At 34.8% G+C, this 26,540-nt stretch overlaps 1 protein-coding gene and 2 pseudogenes across 1 annotated transcript; 1 reads left to right on the top strand and 2 right to left on the bottom strand.

Annotated features, from left to right (window-relative positions):
* Positions 1 to 2,466: 2,466 nt before the first annotated feature.
* On the bottom strand, positions 2,467 to 3,798 carry LOC120138963 (cysteine synthase-like). The gene is made up of 6 exons (XM_039154340.1): positions 3,745 to 3,798; positions 3,527 to 3,636; positions 3,312 to 3,369; positions 2,867 to 3,004; positions 2,643 to 2,780; positions 2,467 to 2,532 (listed from the first exon to the last, which is right to left on the bottom strand). The coding sequence occupies exons 1-6, from the start codon at positions 3,781 to 3,783 to the stop codon at positions 2,467 to 2,469; spliced, it is 549 nt and encodes a 182-aa protein (XP_039010271.1). The 5' UTR covers positions 3,784 to 3,798.
* A 963-nt stretch (positions 3,799 to 4,761) lies between these two features.
* Positions 4,762 to 24,577, top strand: LOC120138962 (annotated as a pseudogene).
* A 417-nt stretch (positions 24,578 to 24,994) lies between these two features.
* LOC120138959 lies at positions 24,995 to 26,157 on the bottom strand (annotated as a pseudogene).
* Positions 26,158 to 26,540: the final 383 nt, after the last annotated feature.

Here is a 26,540-nt window from a genome sequence, read left to right as displayed (position 1 = left end):
CCTCGTGCATATAATTTGTAGAGGTCGTGATCATATGAAATATATGGCATAGGCTAGTGGAAGTCGAACTGCCTCAACACTCTATTCGAAAATTGGAACTCGACAAAAGCAAAATGGATTAATGATGTAACATCGCATCAATATTGACAATCATCCCAAACATCTTACAACACACACAAAGTAATTTTTTCATCTACATATGACCTCCAAATAAATAGTAAAAATAAAAATTATATAAATTTTTTTCTTATAAAATAATAAATAAAATTAAAATTAAAATTTAAGGAACGCATAATAAAAAGAAGTTACTTTAAAATTTAATTCATCAAATTATATATATACCTATTTTTTGCTACTAATGTCGATCTTCAACCTAAACTCTTTAATATTATGCACCAATCCATTTTTTCTATTTTATGCTTCCATTTGTATATCAACTAAAAAATATTCATTAATTATTTTTAAGCAAAATAAATAAAATTCTAATTAATTTAAATCAAAACTAGATAGAGGCAAGAGGAAAATCAACTGCAGTCGACTAATCGGTGTTAAAAATAGAAGTATGTGCCAAGCCCATGATTGTATAACATCAGACATCCACTGATTTCAATTGTATTAATATTATTACAATTAATAACGCCTTGTACATCTCACAGTACAAGAACACTAATATCGTTGATCGCCAACTATTTTGACAAATATTCTCAAATTTTCCAAAAATAAGAGATATTGAGTGTGAACTAGATTATCGGATTTATTCGATACCAAAACACTCTCAATTAACTGCAATATATATGCTAGAGTTGTATACAAACCTTTTTCCTCAGTACTATCTTGATCGAGCGAAAATTGATTATCCAACCATGATAGCCTCAAACGTCGGCATTTTAAATCTGGTTTTACTGTCGTCTTTCCAAGTAATGCATTGAAAAGTTGATCCACCTTGTAATCATTTTTCTGCACCATTGTCATCTCATTTGTTGGGAACTCGAGTTGCATGGTCATATCCTTTAGAGTTATCGTGCATTCTCCACACGGAAAATAAAATATATGCGTTTATGATCTCCAATATTCAATCAATGTACTGATCAAACTCAAGACCAATTTGTACTCTTGATTAATGTTACCTAGTAAAATTCAGCCTCTTGCAAGTTATCTTCAATCAAAGGGTGTAGCTTTTCGGGAATATTGTGTCAACGACAAAGGATTCAAATAATAATAATTCATGAAACTAATCAATTAACCATAAAATAAACTTCTCGCATTTAACAATAATTCATTCTTAAATTAAATATATTATTATTTTAAATAATAATGACACAATCATTCTCAAATGGCTAGAAATATATTGATCATCAAGTCTCATATGATTTATTTTTTCCATTTAACTGAATCTGTAAAAAATAATATTTTTAAAATTAAATAACAATTAATTTAATTAGTAAAGAAATCAAAACCTAAACATTACATTAATTTAAACAAAAATAATTTACATTCTTCAAATCTTTTCTCCTTTAAACAGAAAAGTTAATCTCTCTTAAAAAAATCTCTCTTTTCTTTCTTCTTTTCCCATACAAAACTACTCTCTGTATTAATCACATATATATCCTGAGTCTCATCTCATCCCCTCCCTCACTATTATTGTCGCCCCAAATATTTATCCTCAAATGTAGTCACTCGTAAATGTTACCCTCCCATGCAGTCACTCGTGAATGCACTACAGTAAAATTATTCTTTAGCGACGTTTTTTTAGTCCTATAACGTCGTTTTTTAGTCCTATAGCGACGTTTTTAAGCGTCGCTAAAAGCACTTGCGGCGATAGCAAAAACGTCGCAAGAAGCGTTGACCATACTAGCACCGCTAAAGTTAGCGGCGTTTGTGAAAAAACATCGCAATAGGTCGAGATCTATAGCGGCATTTTTGGAGAAAACGCCGCAAAAGGTCGGGTCTATAGTGGCGTTTTTGGTACAAACGCCGCAAAAGGTCAAGATCTATAGCGGCGTTTTGGAACAAACGCAACAAAGGTCGAATCTATAGCGGCGTATTTAGAACAAAAGCCGCTAATTACCGCTCTTGTTCTAAGATTATTTTATATTTGCATATTTCATTTCTTCTCTACATCACCTAAATTTAATATCATGTAGCTTTATCTAATTAACATCAAACATAAATTTAAATAACAAAATGAATTAAAATTTATAAACATTAAAATTAAATGTAATGTAGTTTTACATTGTTCTCTAGAATTTAGTCTAGGTACTTTCACTTTCAATTAAAAAAATATTATTCACTAGAATTTAGTCTTCATTGCTCCTTCGTATGAGTCTTCCCACCGCTTGTCACGCCATAACAAAATGGTGCCTGTGAGCAAAATTTAACATTGTAAGGTAAAAGAACAAGTTCTGAGAAAATTTAACACTCATAAAGTGATGACCATGTAGGATAGCTGTAGCTTCTATGGAGCATTTAATAACAGGGGATTAATAGAATTAAAAAGCATTGTAATGTTACAACTGGTTCCACACCAACGAGCTGAACAAAAAGACATGAAAGGGGCAATATAAGCCATAGAAAGCACACTTGTGTACAAACATGATTTAGTAATTGAAGCCAGAATTTATTTGGGCATCAGAAAATCTAACCTTAATGTCGGGATTCTGCTCTTTGAGATACTTCCCTGCTCCTGTTACAGTGCCTCCGGTCCCAATACCTGAGACAAGTATATCTATCTTCCCTCCAGTGCCTTTCCATATCTCTGGTCCAGTTGTCTCATAATGGACCTAAATCAGGAAAGAAGAATCAGATGACGGCACCCTCCTACACTCCAACAACCAAAATATGCATGCAAAGTGTTTTGCAATGATACCTTTGGGTTGGCAGGGTTTTCAAATTGCTTAAGAATGTAAGAATTAGGTGTCTTTGCATGAATTTCTTCAGCTTTCTGAACAGCCATGAATGCCAATCCTATACCGGTATTACCACTGGTTGGCTCGATCAGGACACTCTTCAGCATATAGGACAAGGAAATTGTTTTGAGTTAAAGCTTCTCGGTTAAGTTGATAACTCAAAACTACAGGGTAATAATAACACCGACACATCCTTACTTTTACACATAAAAATGTTCAGATAGAATTAAAAGGAACAAACATAGAGCCGTGTCGCTCCAACTCTTCGTTTTTCTTAAAGTACCCATGTTCATAGTGGCATAAGACACTAGAGAAGCCAATGCATAATTTTACTTGCAAAGCGAAGGTGATCTAACATTAACTTGACAATTCGATTACATAAATCTCTAGGAGAGAAATACCAACCTCACCCGGATTAATGAGACCCTTCTCCTCTGCATCCGCAATCATACTATATCCGATCCTGCAAAGAAAAGAAGAGTTTGCATCTCATCAAAGATTATATATACTCCAGTCCTACATAACTGATAGCAACATAATAGGCATAGTGAACGATGAAATCTTGTTCAGCGTATTATACGACACAACTTTCAAATGGTAAAGCGGAAATAGTTTAATACCTGTCCTTGACACTGGAGCAGGGTTCCATTGCCTCCAACTTAGCAGCAATTTTAGCGACGGATCCATCGACAACGTTGTTTAGATAAACCAGAGGTGTTTTACCGATCAACTTTTTATATCAAATCCAACAAGATTAACGAGGTTACCAATTATTTTCTTAAATTAAACAAAACATAAACTGAAGTAAATTTATTAATAAAGATGAACACTGGCTTACTTCAGTGACATCTTTGGCAATTAAAGTCGTGTCCTCCATTTCTTCTCAAGGTACTGCACAAGCATTGCAGAGCAAAATTGTTAAGCAAGACAAACTAAACTGACATAAAATTGATACAATTCGAATAATTTAAGAGTAATAGCAATTAGTGAGATTTCAAAATATTTGGATTTAACTACAATTAAAGTACAAAACAGACTCTTTATGAAAGTGTAAAAATTCCCCTGAAAGTTACAGTAACCAAGCAAAAAAAATGAAAATTTAGTAACCAACGAAAACCATAAATCCAACCATAAACACACACACACACAAAATTAGAATTTTACAGATTTTAAAGTACCCAAATTTCCAGATTACAACTTTTCCAAAGAAAGGCAGTCTTTCTGCAGCTTCAAATAAAAAGACCCAAAACGCTCCTGACCATTCCCTAAAACTAGGTCCAAAGTAGACCTAGGCACATCCAAAAACCAAGTAATTAGTCATGAAGGAGAAGAAACATGGTTACAAGAAACACATCAAAGAACCGAAAACGAGTCTAAATAAACGAGTCATGGAGGAGAGAAGATGAAACATTTTTATATTTTAGAAAGGGGAAGCGGGAATGGAAAAATAGGTGAAGGGGAAAAATGAAATAGGGTTAAAGAGGCGTGGGATTTAGAAACTTTAAACTTACGGCGTTTGTAAACACAAACGCCACTAAAGTACGAGTCTTTAGCGGCGTTTGTAAAAAAACGGCTCTAATGTACGAGTCTATAGCGGTGTTTGTATAAAAATGTCACTAATGTACTAGTCTATAGCGGCGTTTGTACAAAAATTCTACTAAGTACAAGCCTATAGCGGCATTTGTAAACACAAATGCCACTAAAGTACAAGTCTATAGCAGCGTTTGTATAAAAACGTCGCTAAAGTTACCATTTTGTGGCGTTTGAAATGTAAACGCGCTATATATTTAAATTTAGTGGCGTTTACTCTTAAACGTAGCTACAAACGCCGTTGTAGAACAGTTTTGCTGTAGTGATGTTACCCTCCCATGTCGTTACATGTGCATTGTCACCCGTGAATGATACAGCTGGCCAATCTGAAACAAAGACACACTACAATAGGTGTGTCCCTAAATCCCATTACCGAAAACGCGACACACTATGAAAGTCATACTTCGAATGCGTCTTCCTAGTGTCTTGTAACAATTATCCCATTCAAATAAATAATTTTGTGCATTATTTCAGTTATTTTTTCAATTAGAATACCCTAAAAAATTTGCCAAGTACTGATGCTGAAAATATTAAATAATTATTTTAAATAAAAATAAACATCTAAAATAGAAAAAAAATGAATACATATTTTTCCATTAAGCCTAAACTATATATATATATATACATAAAGACGATTAAAGTCTGGACAGAGATGAGCGGAGGAGGGAATTTCCAAAACCATGGAGTGGAGCCACCACGTCACAGTCACTTTCCAAACGAAGCGAAGCGTATCATATTAAGTGGGAAGTGTCATGCCAATGATTCATTTCATGTGGTGAAGATGAGCTGATGCTGTGCCTCTTATAACAGCATCACTTGCCCCCTTTTCTTTTCTTTTCTTTTCTTTTCTTTTGGAGCATTAATCAAACCCCAACTCCCACAAGCAATTTTGATGGGCCTGAATTTGCAAATGGATGCTCACTCCATTTCACTAACCCATTTCTAACCTCTGAGTCGCCCTCCACGACTCGGGCGCCTCAACTCTTTCGAGTTAAAACCTTTGTTTTTCTCTCCCCTCTCCACCCGCTTCCTTCCTCTCATTTCCTACAATCTCCAAATCCGCTGCGTCGCTAATCACGACCATCGCCACCATCATTATCATCATCATGGTTCTGGTAAGTTCAATGGTCCCCAGAGGGCTGTGATCGAGTTCGCTAAAGCCATTCGATGGATGGACTTGGCCAATTACTTGAGGAAGCACCTTCATCTCTGCTGCTGCGCCACTGCACTGTTTATTGCTGCCGCTGCTTGCCCTTATTTGGTCCCCAAACCATTTACCAAGCCTCTCCAAAATTCCTTCCTTTTCCTCGCTTTCCCTCTCGTCGGGGTAAAACTCCATTCCTCTTTTATGTTCCCTTTGGTAGTTAATTCTTTCATCAAAAACAGTGTTTTCAGATAATTTAATTTTTTTCAATTTTTTTTAAATAACTGGTAATTTTGTTTGATTCGATATTTGATTTTACTGTACTTTAAATCACCTTTAAGTGTTTTGCGTTTTTTTTCTGTATGGGTCAGGTTTCATCGGCACTTGATGCCATCACTGATATTGCTGGTAGAAAAGTGAACATTCATGTGCTCATGGCACTTGCTGGCTTGTCTTCTGTTTTTATGGGGAATGCCTTGGATTGTCTCAGGAAAGGCGGGTTAATATACGGTTAATATACGGTATTACCGGATATATTAAAAGATATTTAATAAATTCGGTTTAGCACTACCAGAAATATTGACTAATAATAATGTAGTAGGTCTAAGTCATGAAGAAATATTAAAAAATTGTGCAACTGGCAAACTTAACTTGTCGGTTCGTGTCGATCCAAATTAAAAATGTGTCGATCCAAAACGATATAACAGGTAAAACTATAACAAAACCGATATTGAAATGATAAAACCGGTAAAGCGCTACCGAATACATCTAAAGTGTCGGTACTTTAATATAAGGATCGACACTTCGTGAATTTAAAAGAGAAGCAGTTTTAAATCCTATAAAGTGTCAATACTTTTAAAAAATGTATCGATCCAAAACGATATACCAGGTAAAAATATGATAAAACCAGTATCAAAATGATAAAACCGGTAAAACGTTACCGAATATATTGAAAGTGTCGATACTTTATATAAGGATCGACACTTTGTGAATTTAAAAGAGAAGCAGTTTTAGCGCCTATAATGTGTCGATACTTTAAAAAAATATATCGATCCACAACGATATAACAGGTAAAAATATGATAAAACCGGTATCAAAATGATAAAACCAGTAAAACGATACTGGATATATTGAAAGTGTCGATACTTTCGTAAGTACGTGTAATAAATTATCGACACTTTCAAAGAAATAGGTAATTATCCTTTCGAAAGTATCGACACCTGACATAAAAGTATCGACACTTTTGTATTTGTATCGATTAAATATAAATAACATATCCGATGAAAATATAAAGGCCATATCTAAATATCCTCTGAAAATCGATAGAACGGACGAGTTTTTGAAATCGAAGCGTAATTGTTGCTGCATTTCAGAAGGCGTTTCTAAAGCGATGTTTGTTTATTTGTTGATGCAGTCGAATCGAAAAGTATGTTGTCGAAACCCTAGTTTTTTATTATTACAGTAATCGCGAATAGGGTTTTTATGTGTTATTTGGGGTTTTGGAGTAAAGAAGCATTTGGGACCGATTGCAGGTAGAAAGTGATATTGAAGGTAAAATATAAATGTCGATACTTTTATTAAATATTATAGGTAGAATATGATATTATAGGTTGTATAAATGTGCCGACACATTTTTTAGTGACCATTCAAATTCTTTTGAAGAAAACTGTTTTACCACAAGAGTAGTTATCTATATTTGTATATTGAATAAGGTGTATGCAACAAAATAATTTGATTTGCGTAAACTGATATATGAAGGAAAAATGGAGTCAATGGGTTGGAAAATTGTTGGTGGCGCAGATGACTTTGAAATTGAGGCCGAGACTCGAAAGCAACCAAATGGTGGATATATGTACTTCTAGTAAGTATCAATGTCTTTTTGTTATTATTGTTGAAATGGTAATTGGATTAAAGTATCGATAAACTTTAAATTGATTACAAATTTTAAATGTTGACAGTATGGCCGAATGCAAAAGGATGAAGGAAGATGGCACACAGAGCGGTTTGGTATGTAAAATGAAATTGACATTGAGTAGTATTTAGTGTTAATGTATTGATTAAGAAACGTTTATGTTTAATATTAGGTGACAAAAGATGTGAGGTCCAAATGGAATTCAATGAGTGATGCTGAAAAGGAACCTTACATCACACAGTCAAAGAATGATAGTAAAGAATACAAAGAACGGAGGAAAGCACATGAAAATAAGGTATTCATTAAACTTGTAAATACGTTGATACAAAATATATAAGAACTATAACATTATATATTGTTAAAAAAATGTAGGAAGTGTCCACAAGATGCAGCATTAAAAGGGTGAATTCATTAATTAAACACCTTAAGGAGAAGGGTCAGTTGAATGTGCTGGGAGAAATAGGTTTTGGATCGTTGGTAGGAGTAAGGGATCGACCTATTCGGAGGGAATTGTGTCGATCCTTGATGGCGCAATTTGATGTCAGACAATGTATTGCTAAGTATGGTGATTTTTCATTTCCTCTCGGGATCCCATGTGCTGCAGCCGTATTGGGGGTAGAAAATGAAGGCAAAAGTGTTGTAGAAGTCTGTAAGAGTAAGGACTGGAAAGCACTTGCCTCCAAATATGATTTGAAGCAGAAGGTGACATATGCTGAAATTGAAGAGGAAATAAAAAGTGGATCTTACGTTGAGGATGAGCTGAAGGCCAGAGTTCTATTATACCTTATCGGTATCTTTCTTTGTCCAACAGGTCATACGTCAACGAACAAGGAACATATGAAGCTCATTTGCGATGAAGGCTTGAAGGGTGAATTCAATTGGGCTGAATATATCCATGTTTGTTGCGTAATTGCAGCAGCAGGCGTTGGATGCCAACAGCAAAGAAAGTGTTGAGAGTATTGCTACCTTCTGGGTCCCATATTGAATAACTATGTGAAATTCACCGACTGTGAGAAGGTAAGACACCATACCAATTGCAAATGATGTTTTCGGATATAGAATGTTGAATTTTGTCAAATTGGGTGTGAAATTTATTGCAGATCATGATCACAATAAACTACCATAATTCACATTGGTATCTGTTGGTGTTGGATATGGTAGATCGTGTTGCAATAATATATGATAGTATGTTTACAACTGAAGCAGCTAAACAGAGAGTGAAGGATGCTAAGAGATTGGTATGTATGTATGTATGAAAGGACATTATGTAAATTATAATGCATAATTTTTTTGGATCATAACTTCTTCTATTTTAATGCAGATTAAAATATTAGATTTTTATAATAAGAAACACATTTTGGTTGAATCCTGTGGATCTCTAGGAAAGTATCCCTTGAAAAATTTCAAATTTGTGGAGCATAAGAAGAATAAGCAATTGAATGGGTATGAGATGTTATCACAAATAGAAAGCTTAATTTATGCAGTATTCATCATAATTGACATGTGTGGTTTTCAAATTTTGTAACAAACATGATTGCGGCATGTATGTGATGATGTGGATGGAATCAATTGGTTCTACAGGGGCAACTGGTGATTTTGTAAGTGAAAAGAAAAATTCGTTTGTGGTAAAATTGTTAAAAGTCGTAGATTGAATGCTGTAGTTTACAATACTTAACGTTCTGACAATTTGAATATAGGTTGTTGGAGAGTGGGATCGATCGCAAATATTAAACGATCTCGTAAGCCACAATCAAAATCAACGAAGACAGGAGATAACAAAAGCTGCCATGATACATAAGAATAACAAAAGGATGCAATGACATGAATGTAGGGTTAATTTTGTATAAGATTTATAATTTTGTATACGATTTATAATTTTGTATGTGAATATAATTATGAATGAGATGAGAAAAGTTAGCAGTATGTTGTTGTACATGTTTCTTATACACATTAAGGGTCATGTTGATACTTACGATATATGGAGATTGTTGTCTGTATTATACCAAATGTCATCATAATTGTCATCATGTGCGAGAATGAATGGCCATTCCATATATATTGAGGGTATGTACAATAACTACAAAATTCATTTTAAAGTAAAAGGCAAATTTACAATATGGCAAACATGGTGCAACCATAAAGTATCGATCCATATATAAAAAGTGTCGATCCCATAAACATCGAAACCCAAAAGTATAATGTAATAGGTAATTTTTCAATCTAATCGGTACAAGTATACCAGTTTTATGAGAGAATAGGTCTAAATAATGTATCGACACTTTTGTAGTTTGTGTCGATATTTTTGGTCCAGAATGAATGGCAAACAGGGTGCAACAATAAAGTGTCGATCCATATATAAAAAGTGTCGATCCGATAAACATCGAAACTCATAAGTATAATGTAATAGGTAATTTTTCAATCTAACCGGTACAAGTATACCGGTTTTATGAGATAATAGGTCTAAATAATGTATCGACACTTTTGTAGTTTGTGTCGATATTTTTGGTCCAGAATGAATGGCAAACAGGGTGCAACAATAAAGTGTCGATCCATATATAAAAAGTGTCGATCCCATAAACATCGAAACCCATAAGTATAATGTAATAGGTAATTTTTCAATCTAACCGGTACAAGTATACCGGTTTTATGAGAGAATATGTCTAAATAATGTGTCGACACTTTTGTAGTTTGTGTCGATATTTTTGGTCCAGAATGAATGGAAAACAGGGTGCAACCATAAAGTGTCGATCCATATATAAAAAGTGTCGATCCCATAAACATCGAAACCCAAAAGTATAATGTATTAGGTAATTTTTCAATCTAACCGGTATAAGTATACTTGTTTTATGGGAGAATTGGTATATAATATGTATCGACATTGTTTAATTTTTGTCGATACTAATTTAAATATCAAGTGTTTTTCCACCGTTCATTATATATAGTACTCTAAATCGAAAAACCCGTAACTCTTCCTCTCCGAAGAATACTAGCGTTATCATAACAGTGACGATCAGATATTCAGGTAAATTTATCGATATTTTATGGGTTTGATTGATTTCTATATTGGAGTTTTTTTCCTGAATGTGTTTGTGTTCCATTGTAATAGCATCCAACCAAAATGGCTCCAAAACGTCAGCGTCAGAAGCGCGGTCTTTCTCAAAGCTCTTCTCAACCCAGTTCTTCTCAACCACAACCTCCTTCTGAAATAAACGATTCTTCTGAGGAAATCAGGTCCTTCGAAACTCTGAACTTTAGATCCGATATGGAGAAACAAAGATGGCAGACGAGTTTTAAAGTAAGGAAGATTCGTCCCGAACGTGTCATTGACCTGGGTTTCTTGTTTGATGATAATATGCATTTAGTTTTAAATCCATATTTACATCTTGGGTTGGCTTGAATTCCTTGGTGTAAACCAAGATATTATCCCAACCTAGTTAGAGTCTTCTACAACAATGTTTCCTTACAGCACTAGCCTAATAAGACTAATATAATAGGAATTAATACACATGTCATGGGGAAGGATATATATATCTCCGGAAACTATTGCGGAGGTTTAGGTGTAGCGAATAAAGGGGATTCAGATGAAATGGTGTAGATTGGTCTACAATTAAACGGGTTGCTAGAAATAGCCCAATTCACCTCGATGTAGAGTCGAGAGTGTTTCACAAAATGCTCACATGGTATATCCGGCCTAGTGGGGGAAAACATTCAACGCTTCGAGACAGCGATTATTGGTGGATAACAAAGTATAAATCCAAATCCAAAACGGCTCCAAATATTGCAAAACTCATATTTAATACAATTGTATATATGGTCACAAAGGGAGCAACAATTTCAACTACACTACCATATGGATGTGTCATCACCCATCTGTTGAAGAAGAAGGAAGTTGATTTTTCGCATGACGCCCCTGTTCGATTAACCCGCAAGATTGACATGGTATTTATTAAAAAAGCGGGATTATGATTTTGTTGAAAAACTCGGTTGGAAGCGTGTCAAGGAGGTCGGATTAGATCAAGAGAGGGAGGAAATGGACCCCGTTGGCCATGAAGAAGAGCAACCAAGTGGAGACGCAATGATGGAAGAAGCTCCAGTTGCAGAGGATGTCACAATTAAGACCGTGATGGAATACATGGTCAATTTTCGGGAGCATATTGATTCCCTTGTGAGTGGAATGCGATCCGATATTTCATCATTGCAACATGAAGTCTCCATGTTGCGTGACGAATTACGTCAACGACATCAAACGAGTTAGGTAATTCATTATTTATGTTTCTAAACATTTACACGTTCTAAACTGTATTTTATTTTCTTTTAACAGATGTGGACAACCAAGCGGTCAATGAAGATGAAGCTGACGATGAAGATGACGATGAAGATCACGACGATGATGATGATGATGATGATGATCCAAACAAGTATATCGTGTCTGCAACGCCGCCTTCAAGAAAACTTTTAATTTTTGATCTCAATGGTGTCCTTGCCTACATCCCAAGACTGCCTGCAGGTTTTAATTCTATTCTTTTGTATCCATTATTTTAACATATAAGCGTAGAACTTTAATCTCATTTTCTTCATGTTGTAGATGTTGTCCTCAGAATAGGATTATTTGAATTTATGGAATTTTGTGTCGACAATTTTGTTATTGCCCTTTGGTCTTCAAAGATGAGGTTAGAACATGTTTGGAGCAATTGAATTACTGTAGTCAAAATCGTTAATATACATTTGAATGTTAACATTCAAACTTGATTACAATCTCAGGCATAACGTCGACCGTGTACTTGAGAAACTACCTTTATTTTCTGAGCATTTTCTATTCGTGTGGGTAAGATGAATGTCATTACAGTTTGCTGACTTTTCGTTGTCTATGATTCCTACATATTTATGTTCGACTGTTTGTGAACAGGATCAAGCAAAATGCAAAACATACGATACTGTTACCTACTGTAAAGATCTCAATGATGTTTGGAACGCGTGTCCAGATTTTAACGAGCTAAATACACTTTTGGTCGATGATTCAGCGGAAAAAATGATTTATAATCCGGTAAGTTGCATTTATGCAATATGTTTTTCCAGTTGAACATGTGTTCAGACATTGATTATTTTAACAACTTATGTGTTTATATAGAAATACAATTACATATGTCCATATACCTTTGACGCTACTTCTCATTCGAACGACAATGCTCTAGGTATGACACAAATTTATTCATGCTTATGCGAATTTAGTTTATTGTTAGTAAAATTGCACCTCATTAGTTTGATAATTGAAATTATTTATGTATGTCCTCAGAAAAAGGCGGAAACATACGAGAGTATTTGGAAAATTTGTTGAAGGCCTCTAATGTTTCGGACTTCGTTAGAAATTACCCTTTTTCATCGGATTAATTTCGTTTGTCGGTACATTATTTGAACATTCTTGTGTATGTATATTTTGGTGTGATTATATTGTGTGTATATTTTCATTAATTATTCCATATTTGCTTCTCTGTATACATATACATTTGAGGATTGTTGAAATATCAATACTAGTTATTAATGAATTTTACATCTGCTTGCAAATGTATCGAAACACATTACTATATCATTGTTTTCCATTATATCCACAACAAAGTTTTCACACTTTTTAATATTGTGTCGGTACTTTATGTCCAGAATGGAAGAAAAATGTGTCGATACCTTTTCAAAAAGTGTCGATTGAAAAAAAATCGGAACCCATAATTATAATGTAATAGATAATTTTGTAATATAATCGGTATAAATATACCGGTTTTATGAGCGAATAGGTCTACAACCTATATCAACACTTTTTAATATTGTGTCGGTACTTTATGTCCAGAATGGAAGAAAAATGTGTCAATACCTTGTCAAAAAGTGTCGACATTTACACATCGGAACCCAGAATTATAATGTAATAGATAATTTTGTAATATAACCGGTATAAATATACCGGTTTTATGAGCGAATAGGTCTACAACCTATATCGACACTTTTTAATATTGTGTCGGTACTTTATGTCCAGAATGGAAGAAAAATGTGTCGATACCTTGTCAAAAAGTGTCGACATTTACACATCGGAACCCAGAATTATAATGTAATAGATAATTTTGTAATATAACCGGTATAATATACCGGTTTTATGAGCGAATAGGTCTACAACCTATATCGACACTTTTTAATATTGTGTCGGTACTTTATGTCCAGAATGGAAGAAAAATGTGTCGATACCTTGTCAAAAAGTGTCGACATTTACACATCGAAACCCAGAATTATAATGTAATAGATAATTTTGTAATATAACCGGTATAAATATACCAGTTTTATGAGCGAATAGGTCTACAACCTATATCGACACTTTTTAATTTTGTGTCGGTACTTTATGTCCAGAATTATAATGTACTAGATAATTTTGTAATATAACCGGTATAAGTATACCGGTTTTATTAGCGAATAGGTCTACAACCTATGTCGACACTTTTTAATATTGTGTCAGTACTTTATGTCCAGAATGGAAGAAAAATGTGTCGATACCTTGTCAAAAAGTGTCGACATTTACACATCGGAACCCAGAATTATATTGTAATAGATAATTTTGTAATATAACCGATATAAATATACCGATTTTATGAACGAATAGGTCTACAACCTATATCGACACTTTTTAATATTATGTCGCTAATTTTAAGTAACGCGGTTTTTCTTCCTTCATTCAAAATATTTATATGTACATGTTTCTTATACACAATAGGAGTCATGTTAATACTTACGATATATGGAGATCATTGTCATTCCATTCCGTCTTCGAAAAAATCAGTTGATGTAGGTTGTGTGCTTGTACTCAAACTGAGCTTGACTTGAGGACATGTTAGTTTGTTATGTCCCTCACCGTTGCAATACCCACATCGCCTAATTTTCTTCTCGACCTTGTTCTTCGGCACTTCTTTTCGCTTGCGTTGTTTTCGTTGAGGGTCACGAACGTTGTTTACTAAAATGCTCTGGTTGACTGAATCATTCAAACCAAACGAGTTTTCTAATTCTTCTATTAGTTTTTTCATCTCATCTCTTGCGGTTTTGAAAGACTCGTCTGTCTTTGATGCAATGTAGCATAACCTACTTGACGTTGAATGTAGAGCAGCGAACCTTGCCATTTGCATCACTTCTGGAGACACATTCAAATCAACATAACTGGGTGCAGAAGCCTTCGCATCATTAGTCCACCTACTTTGAATCAAAGTCCCGGGAAAATATGTGTAGTCCAAGTGCTTCAAAATGTGAAGTTGATGGCGACACGAAAGTCCAACGGTCTCGAATTTTTTGCAATAGCAAATTAGAGTTTTCGTACGAGAATCAAAACTAATTTCAAATTTCCTATTTTTTTCTGCGTACTTTGACAAAATATAATGTTGACATTCATATGATAAGGACTTAATCTCTGCCTCAATCCGGTACAATGTCTCCCGTATAAGTTCATCTTGGAACACACGAAAAGATTCGCGGGTAAAAATCGAAGCGGCATGGCTTTCAAGGTCGACCAGTTTTGTGATCTGGAAGGGCTTCGTATGGGAACTTAAGTAATCCGCTTTCAACTCGTTCATACGCATTCTACTAATTCCATCTTCAATTGCATGAACAACATCTAAATATGTCTTCTTGTGTTTCAGTGCAATAGCTAGTGAAGCATTCATAGACTCACACCTTTGTGTTGAGTGAATATTGACAAAGAAATGACCGGTTAGATATGCTTGTGCCCATAAGTGTTGTGTATTTCCCTTCTCAATCACCCATGGATGCTTTTGGACGTTGAATTCTGAAACAACCGAACGCCATTGAATATCAAATTCCTTGGTTGTCCACCAGGAAGCCATGCATTTTGAGAATGCTGCTGTAAACTTTGGGTCACCAATGTTAGCTTGTGCATTGCGAGAAAGATGTCAAGAACATAATCTGTGCTTATCATAAGGGATAATAGATTTGATAGCCCTATGCATTGCCCTATCCCCATCGGTGACAACTGAAATAGGTGATTTATTCATCATGGCTTCTAAAAAATTCTGTAGCACCCACTCGAAAGATTGAGACATCTCGTCAGCGATTATGGCAGTGGCAAACACAATTGTGTTATGGTGATGATTGACACCAACAATAGGCATAATTGGTCGACCATACAAATTATCTTTGTATGTTGTGTCGAACGCAATTACATCACCGAAGCATGTGTAATCCGATCTCGATATAGAATCCGACCAAATAAGATTATACAATGCCCCCGATTCGTCTACCGAGTATGTCATAAAAAACCCGGGATCATCATGTTTCTTATAATCAAAGTAGGCAATAAGTGCATTCACATCCCCATCGACGATTTCCTTTGCTTTACCTCTTTGAAGTGCATTGTAGAGGTCTTTATGTGTAAATCCAACATTATGATAGCCCCCTGCCTGCTGCGTTAAATAGTTCATTACTTGTGACGTGCCAATACCGACCTCTTTCAATGTTGTTGCCTCATCGATATCAGCCTTACTTACAGCTCTATTAGAACGCATAAATGGTGTCATAGCAGGTGTGCACAATGCATGATTATGTTTCTGATCAGACTTACTTATAACCCACTGATCGTTTGTATTTGTTGTTGTAACTACGACTCTAGCCTTACATCCTGTTCTTGTGACTGGCGTATGAGCACGTTAATTATCAACAGTATTGACTTTTGATACTCGAAACCCTTCTTTGGAACAACAAAATTCTTGTGTCTTCACATTCCCTTCCACGTCAAGCCGTGTTATTCCCTTACGTGCACTAAACCCATGTTCCCGTGTGAATCCCTTGTAAAAGTACCAAGCTTGATCACGTGAACAGAAGAGCTGACCAACCAATCTGTCAGATTCATCAACATTATGTACTTCATGGCATTCCTCGGTTGGCTTAACATTGTCTACATCAGTATTATCTATGGCAAAAATTTTGTTGTGCAAGTTCAGTGGTCCAGCAGTTGATGGAGATGTAAGCAAAGGTTCATTTTTAACATGTTTCAGTCGTGCTGCTTTCAATAGGATGTGGTATTGGTAGTGGTAGTTAAAGGGTGGGTACAACATTAAATTCGCAGTACATATTTAGGTATGTACAATAACTACAAGTATCGACCCAAAAAACATCAAAACCAATAGTTATAATGTAATAGGTAAATTAACAATGTAACAAGTATCGACCCAAACGAGGTGCACGCATAATATATTAGGTCAACATAAAGTATCGACACTTATTAAAAGTATCGATCCCGAAAACATCGAAACCAATAATTATAATGTATTAGGTAAATTTACAATGTAACCGATATAAATATATCGGTTTTATGCTAAAATAGATCAGCATATAGTATCGACACTTGTTAAAGTTGTGTCGATACTTACAGTCTAGAATGAATGCCAAAAAAGGTATACCCTTAAAGTGTCGATACATTTATTAAAAAAGTATCGATCCCTAAAACATCGAAACCCATAAGTATAATGTTCAATAAAACCGGTATAATTATACCGGTTTTATGAGAGAATAGGTCTAAATCATGTATCGAAACTTTTTTAGTTTGTGTCGATATTTTTGTCCAGAATGAAATATTAAAACCAACGAGGTGCAAGCATAAAGTGTCGATACTTACGGTCTAGAATGAATGCCAAAAAAGGTGTACCCTTAAAAAGTGTCGATACATTTATTAAAAAAATATCGATCCCTAAAACATCGAAACCCATAAGTATAATGTAATAGGTAAATGGTCAATGAAACTGGTATAATTATACCGGTTTTATGAGAGAATAGGTCTAAATCATGTATCGACACTTTTTTAGTTTGTGTCGATATTTTTGTCCAGAATGAAATATTAATGCCCAACGAGGTGCAAGCATAAAGTGTCGATACTTTTATAAAAAGTTTCGACACTTTATGAAATATCGAAACCGATAATTATAATGTAATAGGTAAATTTGCAATGTTACCGGTATAAATATACCGATTTACTTATAAAATAGGTCAATATAAGCGCTACCTATTACATTATATAAGCGCTACCTAATATGTTATTGTACTTGATAATATTTCCCGTTAAATACCTATTTTATTATATAATCGCTATCTATTACATTATATAAGCGTTACCTAATATGTTATTGTACTTGATAATATTTCCGGTTAAATAATATAACATAACCGGTCTAAATTTTAACCGATCACTTGTTTAACCGGTCACGCCGTATATTAGCCATTTTTTAGACGCCGCACCGCAGAACTACCCAGGTTTGCTTCTTTGTTGTGATCTTAAATGTGTTTACTCGCAGCCGAAGAATTTTTTCTAGTCGTTCAATGATTGATGTGAAGGAGTTAAAGGAAAATTATACGGATTCGACATTAGTACTAAATTTGGATGATGATAATTTGCTAAAATGTTTCCGATTTGTCATATCGAAGCATTCCTGAGCATGATGTGGAGGTTGAGCATGATGTGGAGGTTGGCTCCTACATTCTTGTAACACTTCAACACGTACCCGACCAGAATACGAATTCGATATGTCACATTGACTTTTCAAAACCTTTACTTTTATAAAATAGCATAACATTTGGACTTATATTAAAAAAAATATGATCATATACTGTTGAATATGTCCGTTATAACAAATTTAAGGAAAGAAACTTTTTTATGAATAGTACTATACGGTATGAACAATATCATGAACAGTACTGTGAACAATATTGAATAGTATCGTGAACAGTACCGAATGTTAAAATTTGTCAGAATGTTATAGGGGTATCGATATCCTGCTACAGTATACTGATACTCTGCTACAGTAATTTCGGCCAATATATATAAAACTCATAAAAATTTAACCTTTTATCACTATAAAGTTATCATTTACCTATATACGTTTAAAACATTACAAAACTTGTAATTATATGTCAACTAAATTTTATATAACAAAATACATATTATTCATTTATCTTTTGATCTGACCTTCGGTAAGGAGAACTGGCTTATCTTGCATACTTTTATCAATCTTCATCTTCTCGGAACGTGTGAAACAATCACACGCTAAGTCGTTGATTTAGTGAGACATATAAAACATAATAATAATGTATTTCCTATAAATATGAACATATAATCAAATCATTCAATCATGTCACATGTACTTTATTGTAAAGAGTAATAAATAAATTAGCTGACCCTATTCCCATATGTAATGGGGTGAGGGGGAGGTAAGGTAGTAGGTTGCCCCAACGTCAGGTTGTAAAGAGTAATAACATGATAACATATAACAGTAACAACACTTTTAATATCTGTTATAAGCCCATTTATCAAATGATCTTATACGTATCATTTATGTGTATCATATAACAAACACATATAACATCATATAATTCCTGTGAAACATTTCATATCACTAAAAGCATATAATAACATATATTGTATTTGTTATTATTTCTTTATTAGTCCATATGCATTACTGAGAACTTAGGGTGCGTTTGGCTCACGGAATGTAAAATTACCAGTGGGAATGTAAAATTACCAGTGGGAATGTATGATTACCAGGGAATAGGATTACTGGGAATGTTGTATTTTGTGTTTGGTTGGTTTAGCAGGAATGTAAGATTATCGTGTTTGGTTAAAGGAATAAAAGATTATTGGAATGTATATTTGACCAAATTGTCCTTATTATATATTTGTTTTTTAACAAGTTGAAAAATATTTATATATTTTCTTTAAAAAATTTAAATTCATAAAATTTATATATTTTATTTACAAAATTGAAAATATAAAAATGTTTAATGAAAGGGTAAAATTTTATTTTAACCCTTGAACTTCATATAAAATTTTAATTATAGACTTTTTTTTGTAAATCTAAAATAGTTTAAGGATAAATTTGTAATTTAACCTTCGTAGAATTTTTATTATTCAATGACAGAAGAATGATATTTTTGAAGAAATTTTTTTAAGGGCATTTTAGTCCAAAACGCCTGTAATTCAACAATATCTAAGGAAATGGAGGTAATGACATTCCCAGTAATATACCTCAAAAAATCTACTATTGGTAATAAAACATTACCGGAAATGAGATTCCTGGCCATTCAAACATGGGAATGTGGATTCCATTCCCATGGGAATCTCACATTCCTTGAACCAAACAGCCCTAAGGTATTCGAGTACATTGAGGTTGTGCACTATTGCTGTCACCACAGCTCGTATAAGTCTCACTGAGTGACATATGAAATTTGTCCCGAATGACCTATGTATTTGTCCCGAAGGACCGCTTAGACCCTCGACTCTTGGCATGCCAACTATACTATAGCTCTCGTATCATATACCATGGGCATTATTCTTATGTTTCATATGTTCATGTACTCATGTCATTTCTCTTGTGATCACATATACATTTTCTTCTATCACGTAACACATGTACATGTAATCATTGATCTTATATCATATGATTTTCTCGTATATTCTCATATCTCATTGCCACGTATTCATTTCATATTCATATGTCATATAGTTCATATCACTTTTGCATGTAATCACATAACATATATATATATATATATATGTATATATGTATATGTATATATGTATATATATATATCATATCTTTTTCACATATATTTCCCATATAACTCATCATTTAATTCATATCTTATTCTTATATCATCATATATATGTCATATATGTTCATTCACTTAATCTCTTATGTTCACATATCACATATTACATATTCATGTAATCATATAGGTCATGTCACATATAATAACATATACATATTTTCATTTACTCATGCATATATAAGAATCGCATCAATCATATAACATTTTAGGAGTCACTTCTTACCATAGTAACTCCGTCACTGGCTCATCGCAAGCCAATGTTTGATTAATAACATAAGTACAATTTAAATTGCACTCACCTTAGCCTTGATTTGATTCAATCCTAATTCTTTGATTGTTCTGGAACTTGTTTAGTCTCAATATCTACATAAACATAATTTCCGAGACGATTATCAGAAGCTTAAACCTTATAAATTTTTTTAATAACTTAAGCTAGTTTAATAAACTAAAATTTCATTTTTCCTTTAGGGGTTATCGATACCCTCCCTAAGGTATCGGTACCCTTATTACATTCTGGAATTTTTCGTTCAAGATGGTATCGGTACCTATTGAATGGGTATCGATACTCTTTGCCCAGAAATCACAGTTTAAGCACGAAATTCACTCTTTTCAGCTTCAACACTTCATGTTTCCTCCCCTTTCATGTTCTTAACTTACAAATACAAGCTTAAACTCATTTATATTCATTTATCTCATCTTAAACCTCAAAATCTTCTCCTCTTTATGAACTTCAAGAATTATACCCAATTTTCAACATGTTTTAAATCCAATTCTAACATTTCATTAGATTGATGACAAGTCAAATTCAACTTTCAATTCTTATTATAAACTCTATTTCAAGATTTCACTCAAAAACTTCAAATCTTTAATCTTCTCTAACTCCTTTATCTTTTGATTTTAAGATAACTTAAGCTTTCCTTAAGCTTAGTTATCATCTAATAATCAAAACCAACTTAAATTTCAGCTAATAATCAACAACAAAGAAATCTTACCTTTGTCTTGCTTCCACGGGGAGGAGGAAGAAGAAGGAGAAGAGTTTTCCAGATAACTCTCCCCAAATGCTTATCTCTTTATAAATAGATAATTATCTTTCATTGTCAAATGACCATTTTACCCTTTAATTCCTTTAATAATTACTATCAACTTGCAGGAAATATTTTCAAATAAATCATTAAACTATTCAACTATTCTACTTTTATCACCAAATTCTAAAATTTTACAATTTTGTCACTAACCCGATATTGAGGATGTACAATTCTGGTCACCTCTAGTGAGTTCTGTGATAATAAGAATATGAATTTTATACTGGTTAATATTTTAATGTTTGTTTAGTTTTACTATAGATGTGAAAGTTCAATGATTTGAGATGGTACTTTTCTAGGCTGTTCCTGTAGATTGTGTGGTGTTCCGCCAAGTTAGTGCAACAATTACTATTGAGCATTTGACTGGTGAAATCAAACCATTGGAGGCAAAAGCTGGAGACAGGATTCCAGGTGGGGCAAGAAATTTGGATGGTAGAACAATCGTTAAGGCGTGTTTTCGAGTTTTCAGAACAGTAAATGTAAAAAAGTTCCGACTTATAATAGTCTTTTATCTTCTGAAATTGTTTATTTGAAAAGTAGTAAATTGTTTTCTTACAGGGAACTATTTCTTATGCCATTTCTAGTTCACATCCTTCACTTATGTTTTGGGTTTTTCCGTTGATAAATTCATATTAGGTACTAAAGACGTGGAAAGAATCAACACTTGGCAGGATTGTGCAGTTAACTGAAGAAGCACAATTGAATAAGCCTAACCTTCAAAGGTGGTTGGATGAATTTGGTGATCGTTACAGCAAGGTGGTTGTAGTTTTGTCAGTTTCCGTTGCAGTTCTTGGGCCTTTTCTTTTTAAGTGGCCATTTATTAGCACTGCAGGTAAATCTTATTTTAAGCTGCTTTGCAATTTACTTTAGGTGTTTCTTTATATTGCCTTGCCGATAATGTTGTTACTTGTTAACCATGTATGCACCACTTTTATCTTCTAAGAAAGACCTCTTCTGCTAACATTTTTCAGTTTCTTTTTTTAAAAAAAAAAACATTTCCTAAACAATCGTCCCCCTCCTCCACGAGAAAAAGGGGGGGGGGAGACTAAATATACCCACCTGATGACATTACATGCGTAAGTCCACTTGAACCCAGAACATTGAGGAGTCTGAAACAGCATCGGTGCCAACTGTGATAGTTACTTTGCAACATGTCTGAGTTTTAGTAATCATAATTTCTGATAACTCCATTTGGCATCAGCTCTCGCTGAATATATAATCTTTTTAGTTTGAAGCTTTACTGATAGTATCATTTGTCAATTTCTGTTTTGTCTCTTCACCCGTCTGATGCTTGGTGCTGGTTATGCAGTTTGCAAAGGATCAATGTACAAAGCATTGGGCCTTATGGTGGCAGCATACCCATGTGCCTTGGCTGTAGCTCCGCTGGCTTATGCTACTGCAGTTAGTTCCTGTGCAAGAAAGGTATTGAACACGTTCACATGTAATCACATAGTGTTCACACACACTTTCTATCTTTGTGTCAGCATGGTCTTTCTCAAGTTTATACAAGCCTTTTTTATAAATGTATTTATTTTCATTTGTTAAGATAATGATTGAAGCTCACCGCCTTGCAATGCAGTGTGTTACTATGATTTTTCTGATACCTTAGACTCAGTCTGACCATTGTTATTTTTCTGTTCTTTGATTGAATCAGCTAATATTAGTCTTTTGTTCTGAACACCTTTTTGATTATCTTTCTAGTACCTTTATAAATTGTGTATTCTTGTGTATATGTATTTTGGTTATCATTGCCTTGCACAAGTTTGTTTTAGAGCTAATAGGTTGTTTTCTTTTCCTTGGACTGTGGTAAGAGATCATTGAAACGAGCCTGTTTACTTGGTGATGCTTGTAGAAGGCTAGATTTATTTGATTAACTATTAAAGCACTCTTTGTTTTATATATGAATCATGATGCAACTGACCTTCTGAAGTCTAACTGCTATTCTCTCTCTCTCTGTGGGGGATATTGCTCAAAGGTGGGAAAGTGCTCGGTGCTCTAGCTTCCTGTCACTGTTGCCTTCGATAAAACTGGGACATTGACAACTGGAGGGCTTATGTTTAAAGCAATTGAGCCAATTTATGGGCATCTAACTGGAAACAAGAAGACAAATTTTGCTTGTTGCATTTCCAGCTGTGAAGTAGAAGCACTTGCTGTAGCGGCTGCTATGGAGAAGGGTACTACTCAGCCTATTGGAAGGTATTGCATAAAATGAAATTGTTTGTCCCTTGTATGTTGAGTCTGTGTTCTGTTTAACTCATTCTGTGATCATGGCCCTCTAATAATTTACAGAGGGTGATGACCAATTTCTACTCAACTTGCCATTGTGAATAGTAATGGTCATATTTCTTGTATGAATTAATATCCTAATCTTTCCTGTTACCTTGTTGAATAATTTATCATTCCTTTTATTCCAGGGCGGTTGTAGACCATAGCATAGGGAAAGATCTTCCTTCTGTTTCTGTTGAAAGTTTTAAGTATTTTCCTGGCAAAGGTCTAATTGCTACTCTCAACAGTGCTGAGGTATTGTTTTTACCACCCATACATGTCATTTGTCTCAGTGATATTAAAATTCAATATTAATGAGGAAATAAGTTATCTTCAAGTTTGTTGACATCACTAATTTTCATTTCCGAGCCATTTGAATTATCCATTTTGCTCCTATACTTTCTTTGTTTGCTTTGTAAATTTGTAACTTAACGACAAGTAACATTCTGTCATTGGGGGTTCCTTCTAGTAGAGGATTCAGTGTAAAAGTGACTAAAAGGGTGAAAACAATATTCATTGCCATTTTTCATTTAAAGTGCCTTTCATTGATATATATAGGGGAAAATATGTATTTAGACCTTTAAATTTCAGTTTATTTTGATTTTGTCCTCATTTTATATTATTAGATATACCTTGACCCCCTAAATTAAAATTCTGGCTGTGTCCCTTGACGCATAACTTGAAGAGAGAAAAAAAGGGCAGAAGGACGCATATATTAAGTTGTAAGTTTGATAAACCAAACCCGGAATCAGTGTTGATGAGGTTAAGCAAATACCAATTTCCTAACTTCCCAATCAAACCAGACAAACCATTTCCAACCAACATGTTATGTTATTTTTTTGTATTTCTATGCATTCACAAACAATAATATATATGAAAATGCTCGGAAAGCACCTATAATGCCCTAACAAACATAAAATAAGAACACTTTTGGAGCAAATTGCAAGTTTTTATCAATATAATTTTCCTTTTGCAAGAGATGAGTTTATTCCATGCACTCATTTCGGTATTTATTTTTCATTGAATTTACTTTCAGTGCTAATTTGGTTACTCGGTATTTATTCAATTATCGCAACGCAAAATGTAACACGAATTTGTGATAGTAAATATCGCAATGCGAATTAGAGATCGTATTGCGATTTTGTTGGTCATTTTCGTAAATCCAAAAAAAGTTGATCAAAATCGTATATTATCTGAAATTTTTGGTCACTTATTTTCTCTTAAATTAAATCACTACAAACGCTCGGATTTTAATTTCACTTGAAATCCAACCCTTATACTTTATATTAAATTTGATTGAATCCTTTCGAAAGTTTAAGAGGATTGTTTATAATACAAATTCCAGTGACGCACGAGCATCTGAGATATTGTTGGTTGACGTCAACCATTTAATATTTAAGAGAAACTGGTCATCTTGGGGTGTGTTGTATTCAAAATTCCAGAAACACGGTAATTGTTATGTTAATATGCAAATCCGTTTTAGATTTTGTTTGCCTTCCTAAGAAGGCAGAAATTTGATACCTTCCTCTACTTGAAACATGTACTTAAAAATAATTAACCTTTACGAGAAAAACACAGCCCAGTTTTTTCTCCTCCATTTTTAACTCACTCCATCTTACCCACCCCAACCCGGCTCATAGCCATACCGGCTCATAGCCATAAGATTTCCAAAACACATCCCCATTCCCATTCCCGCTCTCCCCGACACTGCGCCGTTTTGCTCCATCATGTAATTCCTCACCTCTGCCCTTATCATCTCTTGCACCACCGCCATAAACTCCGCACTAAACTTCATCACCCCGCCTCCCCTTTCCTTCCCGGTCGACTCGGCAAACGGCTGATTTGACACCTCCTTCGACTCTGCACCCGGCAAAGACAGGCTCAGTGAAGTCGGGGGTCGTCGTTTGAAGACGCCGCCGCCTCGACTCCGGCAGGCGTAACATTGACATCAACATCAACTCCACCTGCCCTGGGGACGGGCTTGTACACGTGCGACTGCAAGGGTAATAAAACGGGAACACTAGAATCGCTCACATCGGATCCCGATGGGCTCCCGGGGCTCATGTAAAGCCCCGCACTCGCCGATCTTTTCAAGGGTTGCACATCTTCCCCTCCCAGATTACCATCATACCCTCCATTCCCAACGAAATTACATTCTTCCCCAAACGACGACAGGCACTTGCGTTTAAGAGTAGAGTTCCAGTGGTTTTTAATGGCGTTATCCGTACGGCCGTTGAGGAGTCGGGCTATGGTGGCCCACTTGTTACCGAACCTGGCATGAGCTCGGATGATAGTCTCGTCTTCTTCCGGGGTGAAGGCACGGTGCTCAACCTGGGGTGACAGTTGGTTGCACCACCGGAGCCGACAGGATTTTCCGGAACGACCAGGGATCGATGTGCTGATCAAAGACCAGTTTCTGGGGCCATGCTTCTGTACCAGCTTCTGGAGCAAGTCATCTTCTTCTGGGCTCCATGGACCTCCTTTGATCCGATCCATTTCTGTTCTGTTTGATGTGCTGGTTACATCCATGAAATCAAATTCAAAGGCATGCAAAAGGAAGGAAAATCTGGTGCTTTGAATATGCAATTTTTTACTCTTTTGGGGTTGGGGGATTTTGCCTTGCACTTTAGAACTGTAGAGGTTGGCAATGGAGGAGGAGAATATATAAGAGAGGAGAGGGAAGTAACCGGTTGAAACGGTGAAGAGGGAAGGGAGGAGAAGCGTTATGGGTACCGATTGTTCCAGTTAAACGGTTGGGGGAAAAGGGTTTGGGATACAGCTGGCTAACGGACACGCGTCACATCTGAAGTGCACTGATTTGCACAAGTCACACTCTTAATATCTTGCTTTCTTTTTTCAGCATTTTGCGGACTCTCTAACCTGGGAGCGTCTGTCCCACTGTCCCTGTGCTGCGTTTTATAAAGTGTGGGATTTACGGAGCGAATCTCATCATTTCAATTTCAGTTTTGCAGCCTTCTTTTAATTTTTTATATTTGAATTATTAA

The sequence above is a fragment of the Hibiscus syriacus genome, unplaced genomic scaffold (assembly GCF_006381635.1).
Source record: "Hibiscus syriacus cultivar Baekdansim isolate YM2019G1 unplaced genomic scaffold, ASM638163v2 tig00110717_pilon, whole genome shotgun sequence".
In the NCBI taxonomy this organism is placed as follows: Eukaryota; Viridiplantae; Streptophyta; class Magnoliopsida; order Malvales; family Malvaceae; genus Hibiscus; species Hibiscus syriacus.
The sequence above is the reverse complement of the archived record's forward strand: the minus strand, read 5'-3'. Positions and strand labels throughout refer to the sequence as shown.

What these genes read in the sequence shown, in the direction of transcription:
- LOC120138963 (XM_039154340.1), bottom strand. Translation starts at nt 3,783, where the DNA reads ATGGAGGACACGACTTTAATTGCCAAAGATGTCACTGAA. An exon ending in TTGCCAAAGATGTCACTGAA is followed by an intron (nt 3,637 to 3,744) that starts GTAAGCCAGTGT and finishes TGATATAAAAAG; the next exon opens with TTGATCGGTAAAACACCTCT. An exon ending in AGCAGAATCCCGACATTAAG is followed by an intron (nt 2,533 to 2,642) that starts GTTAGATTTTCT and finishes CTTTTTGTTCAG; the next exon opens with CTCGTTGGTGTGGAACCAGT.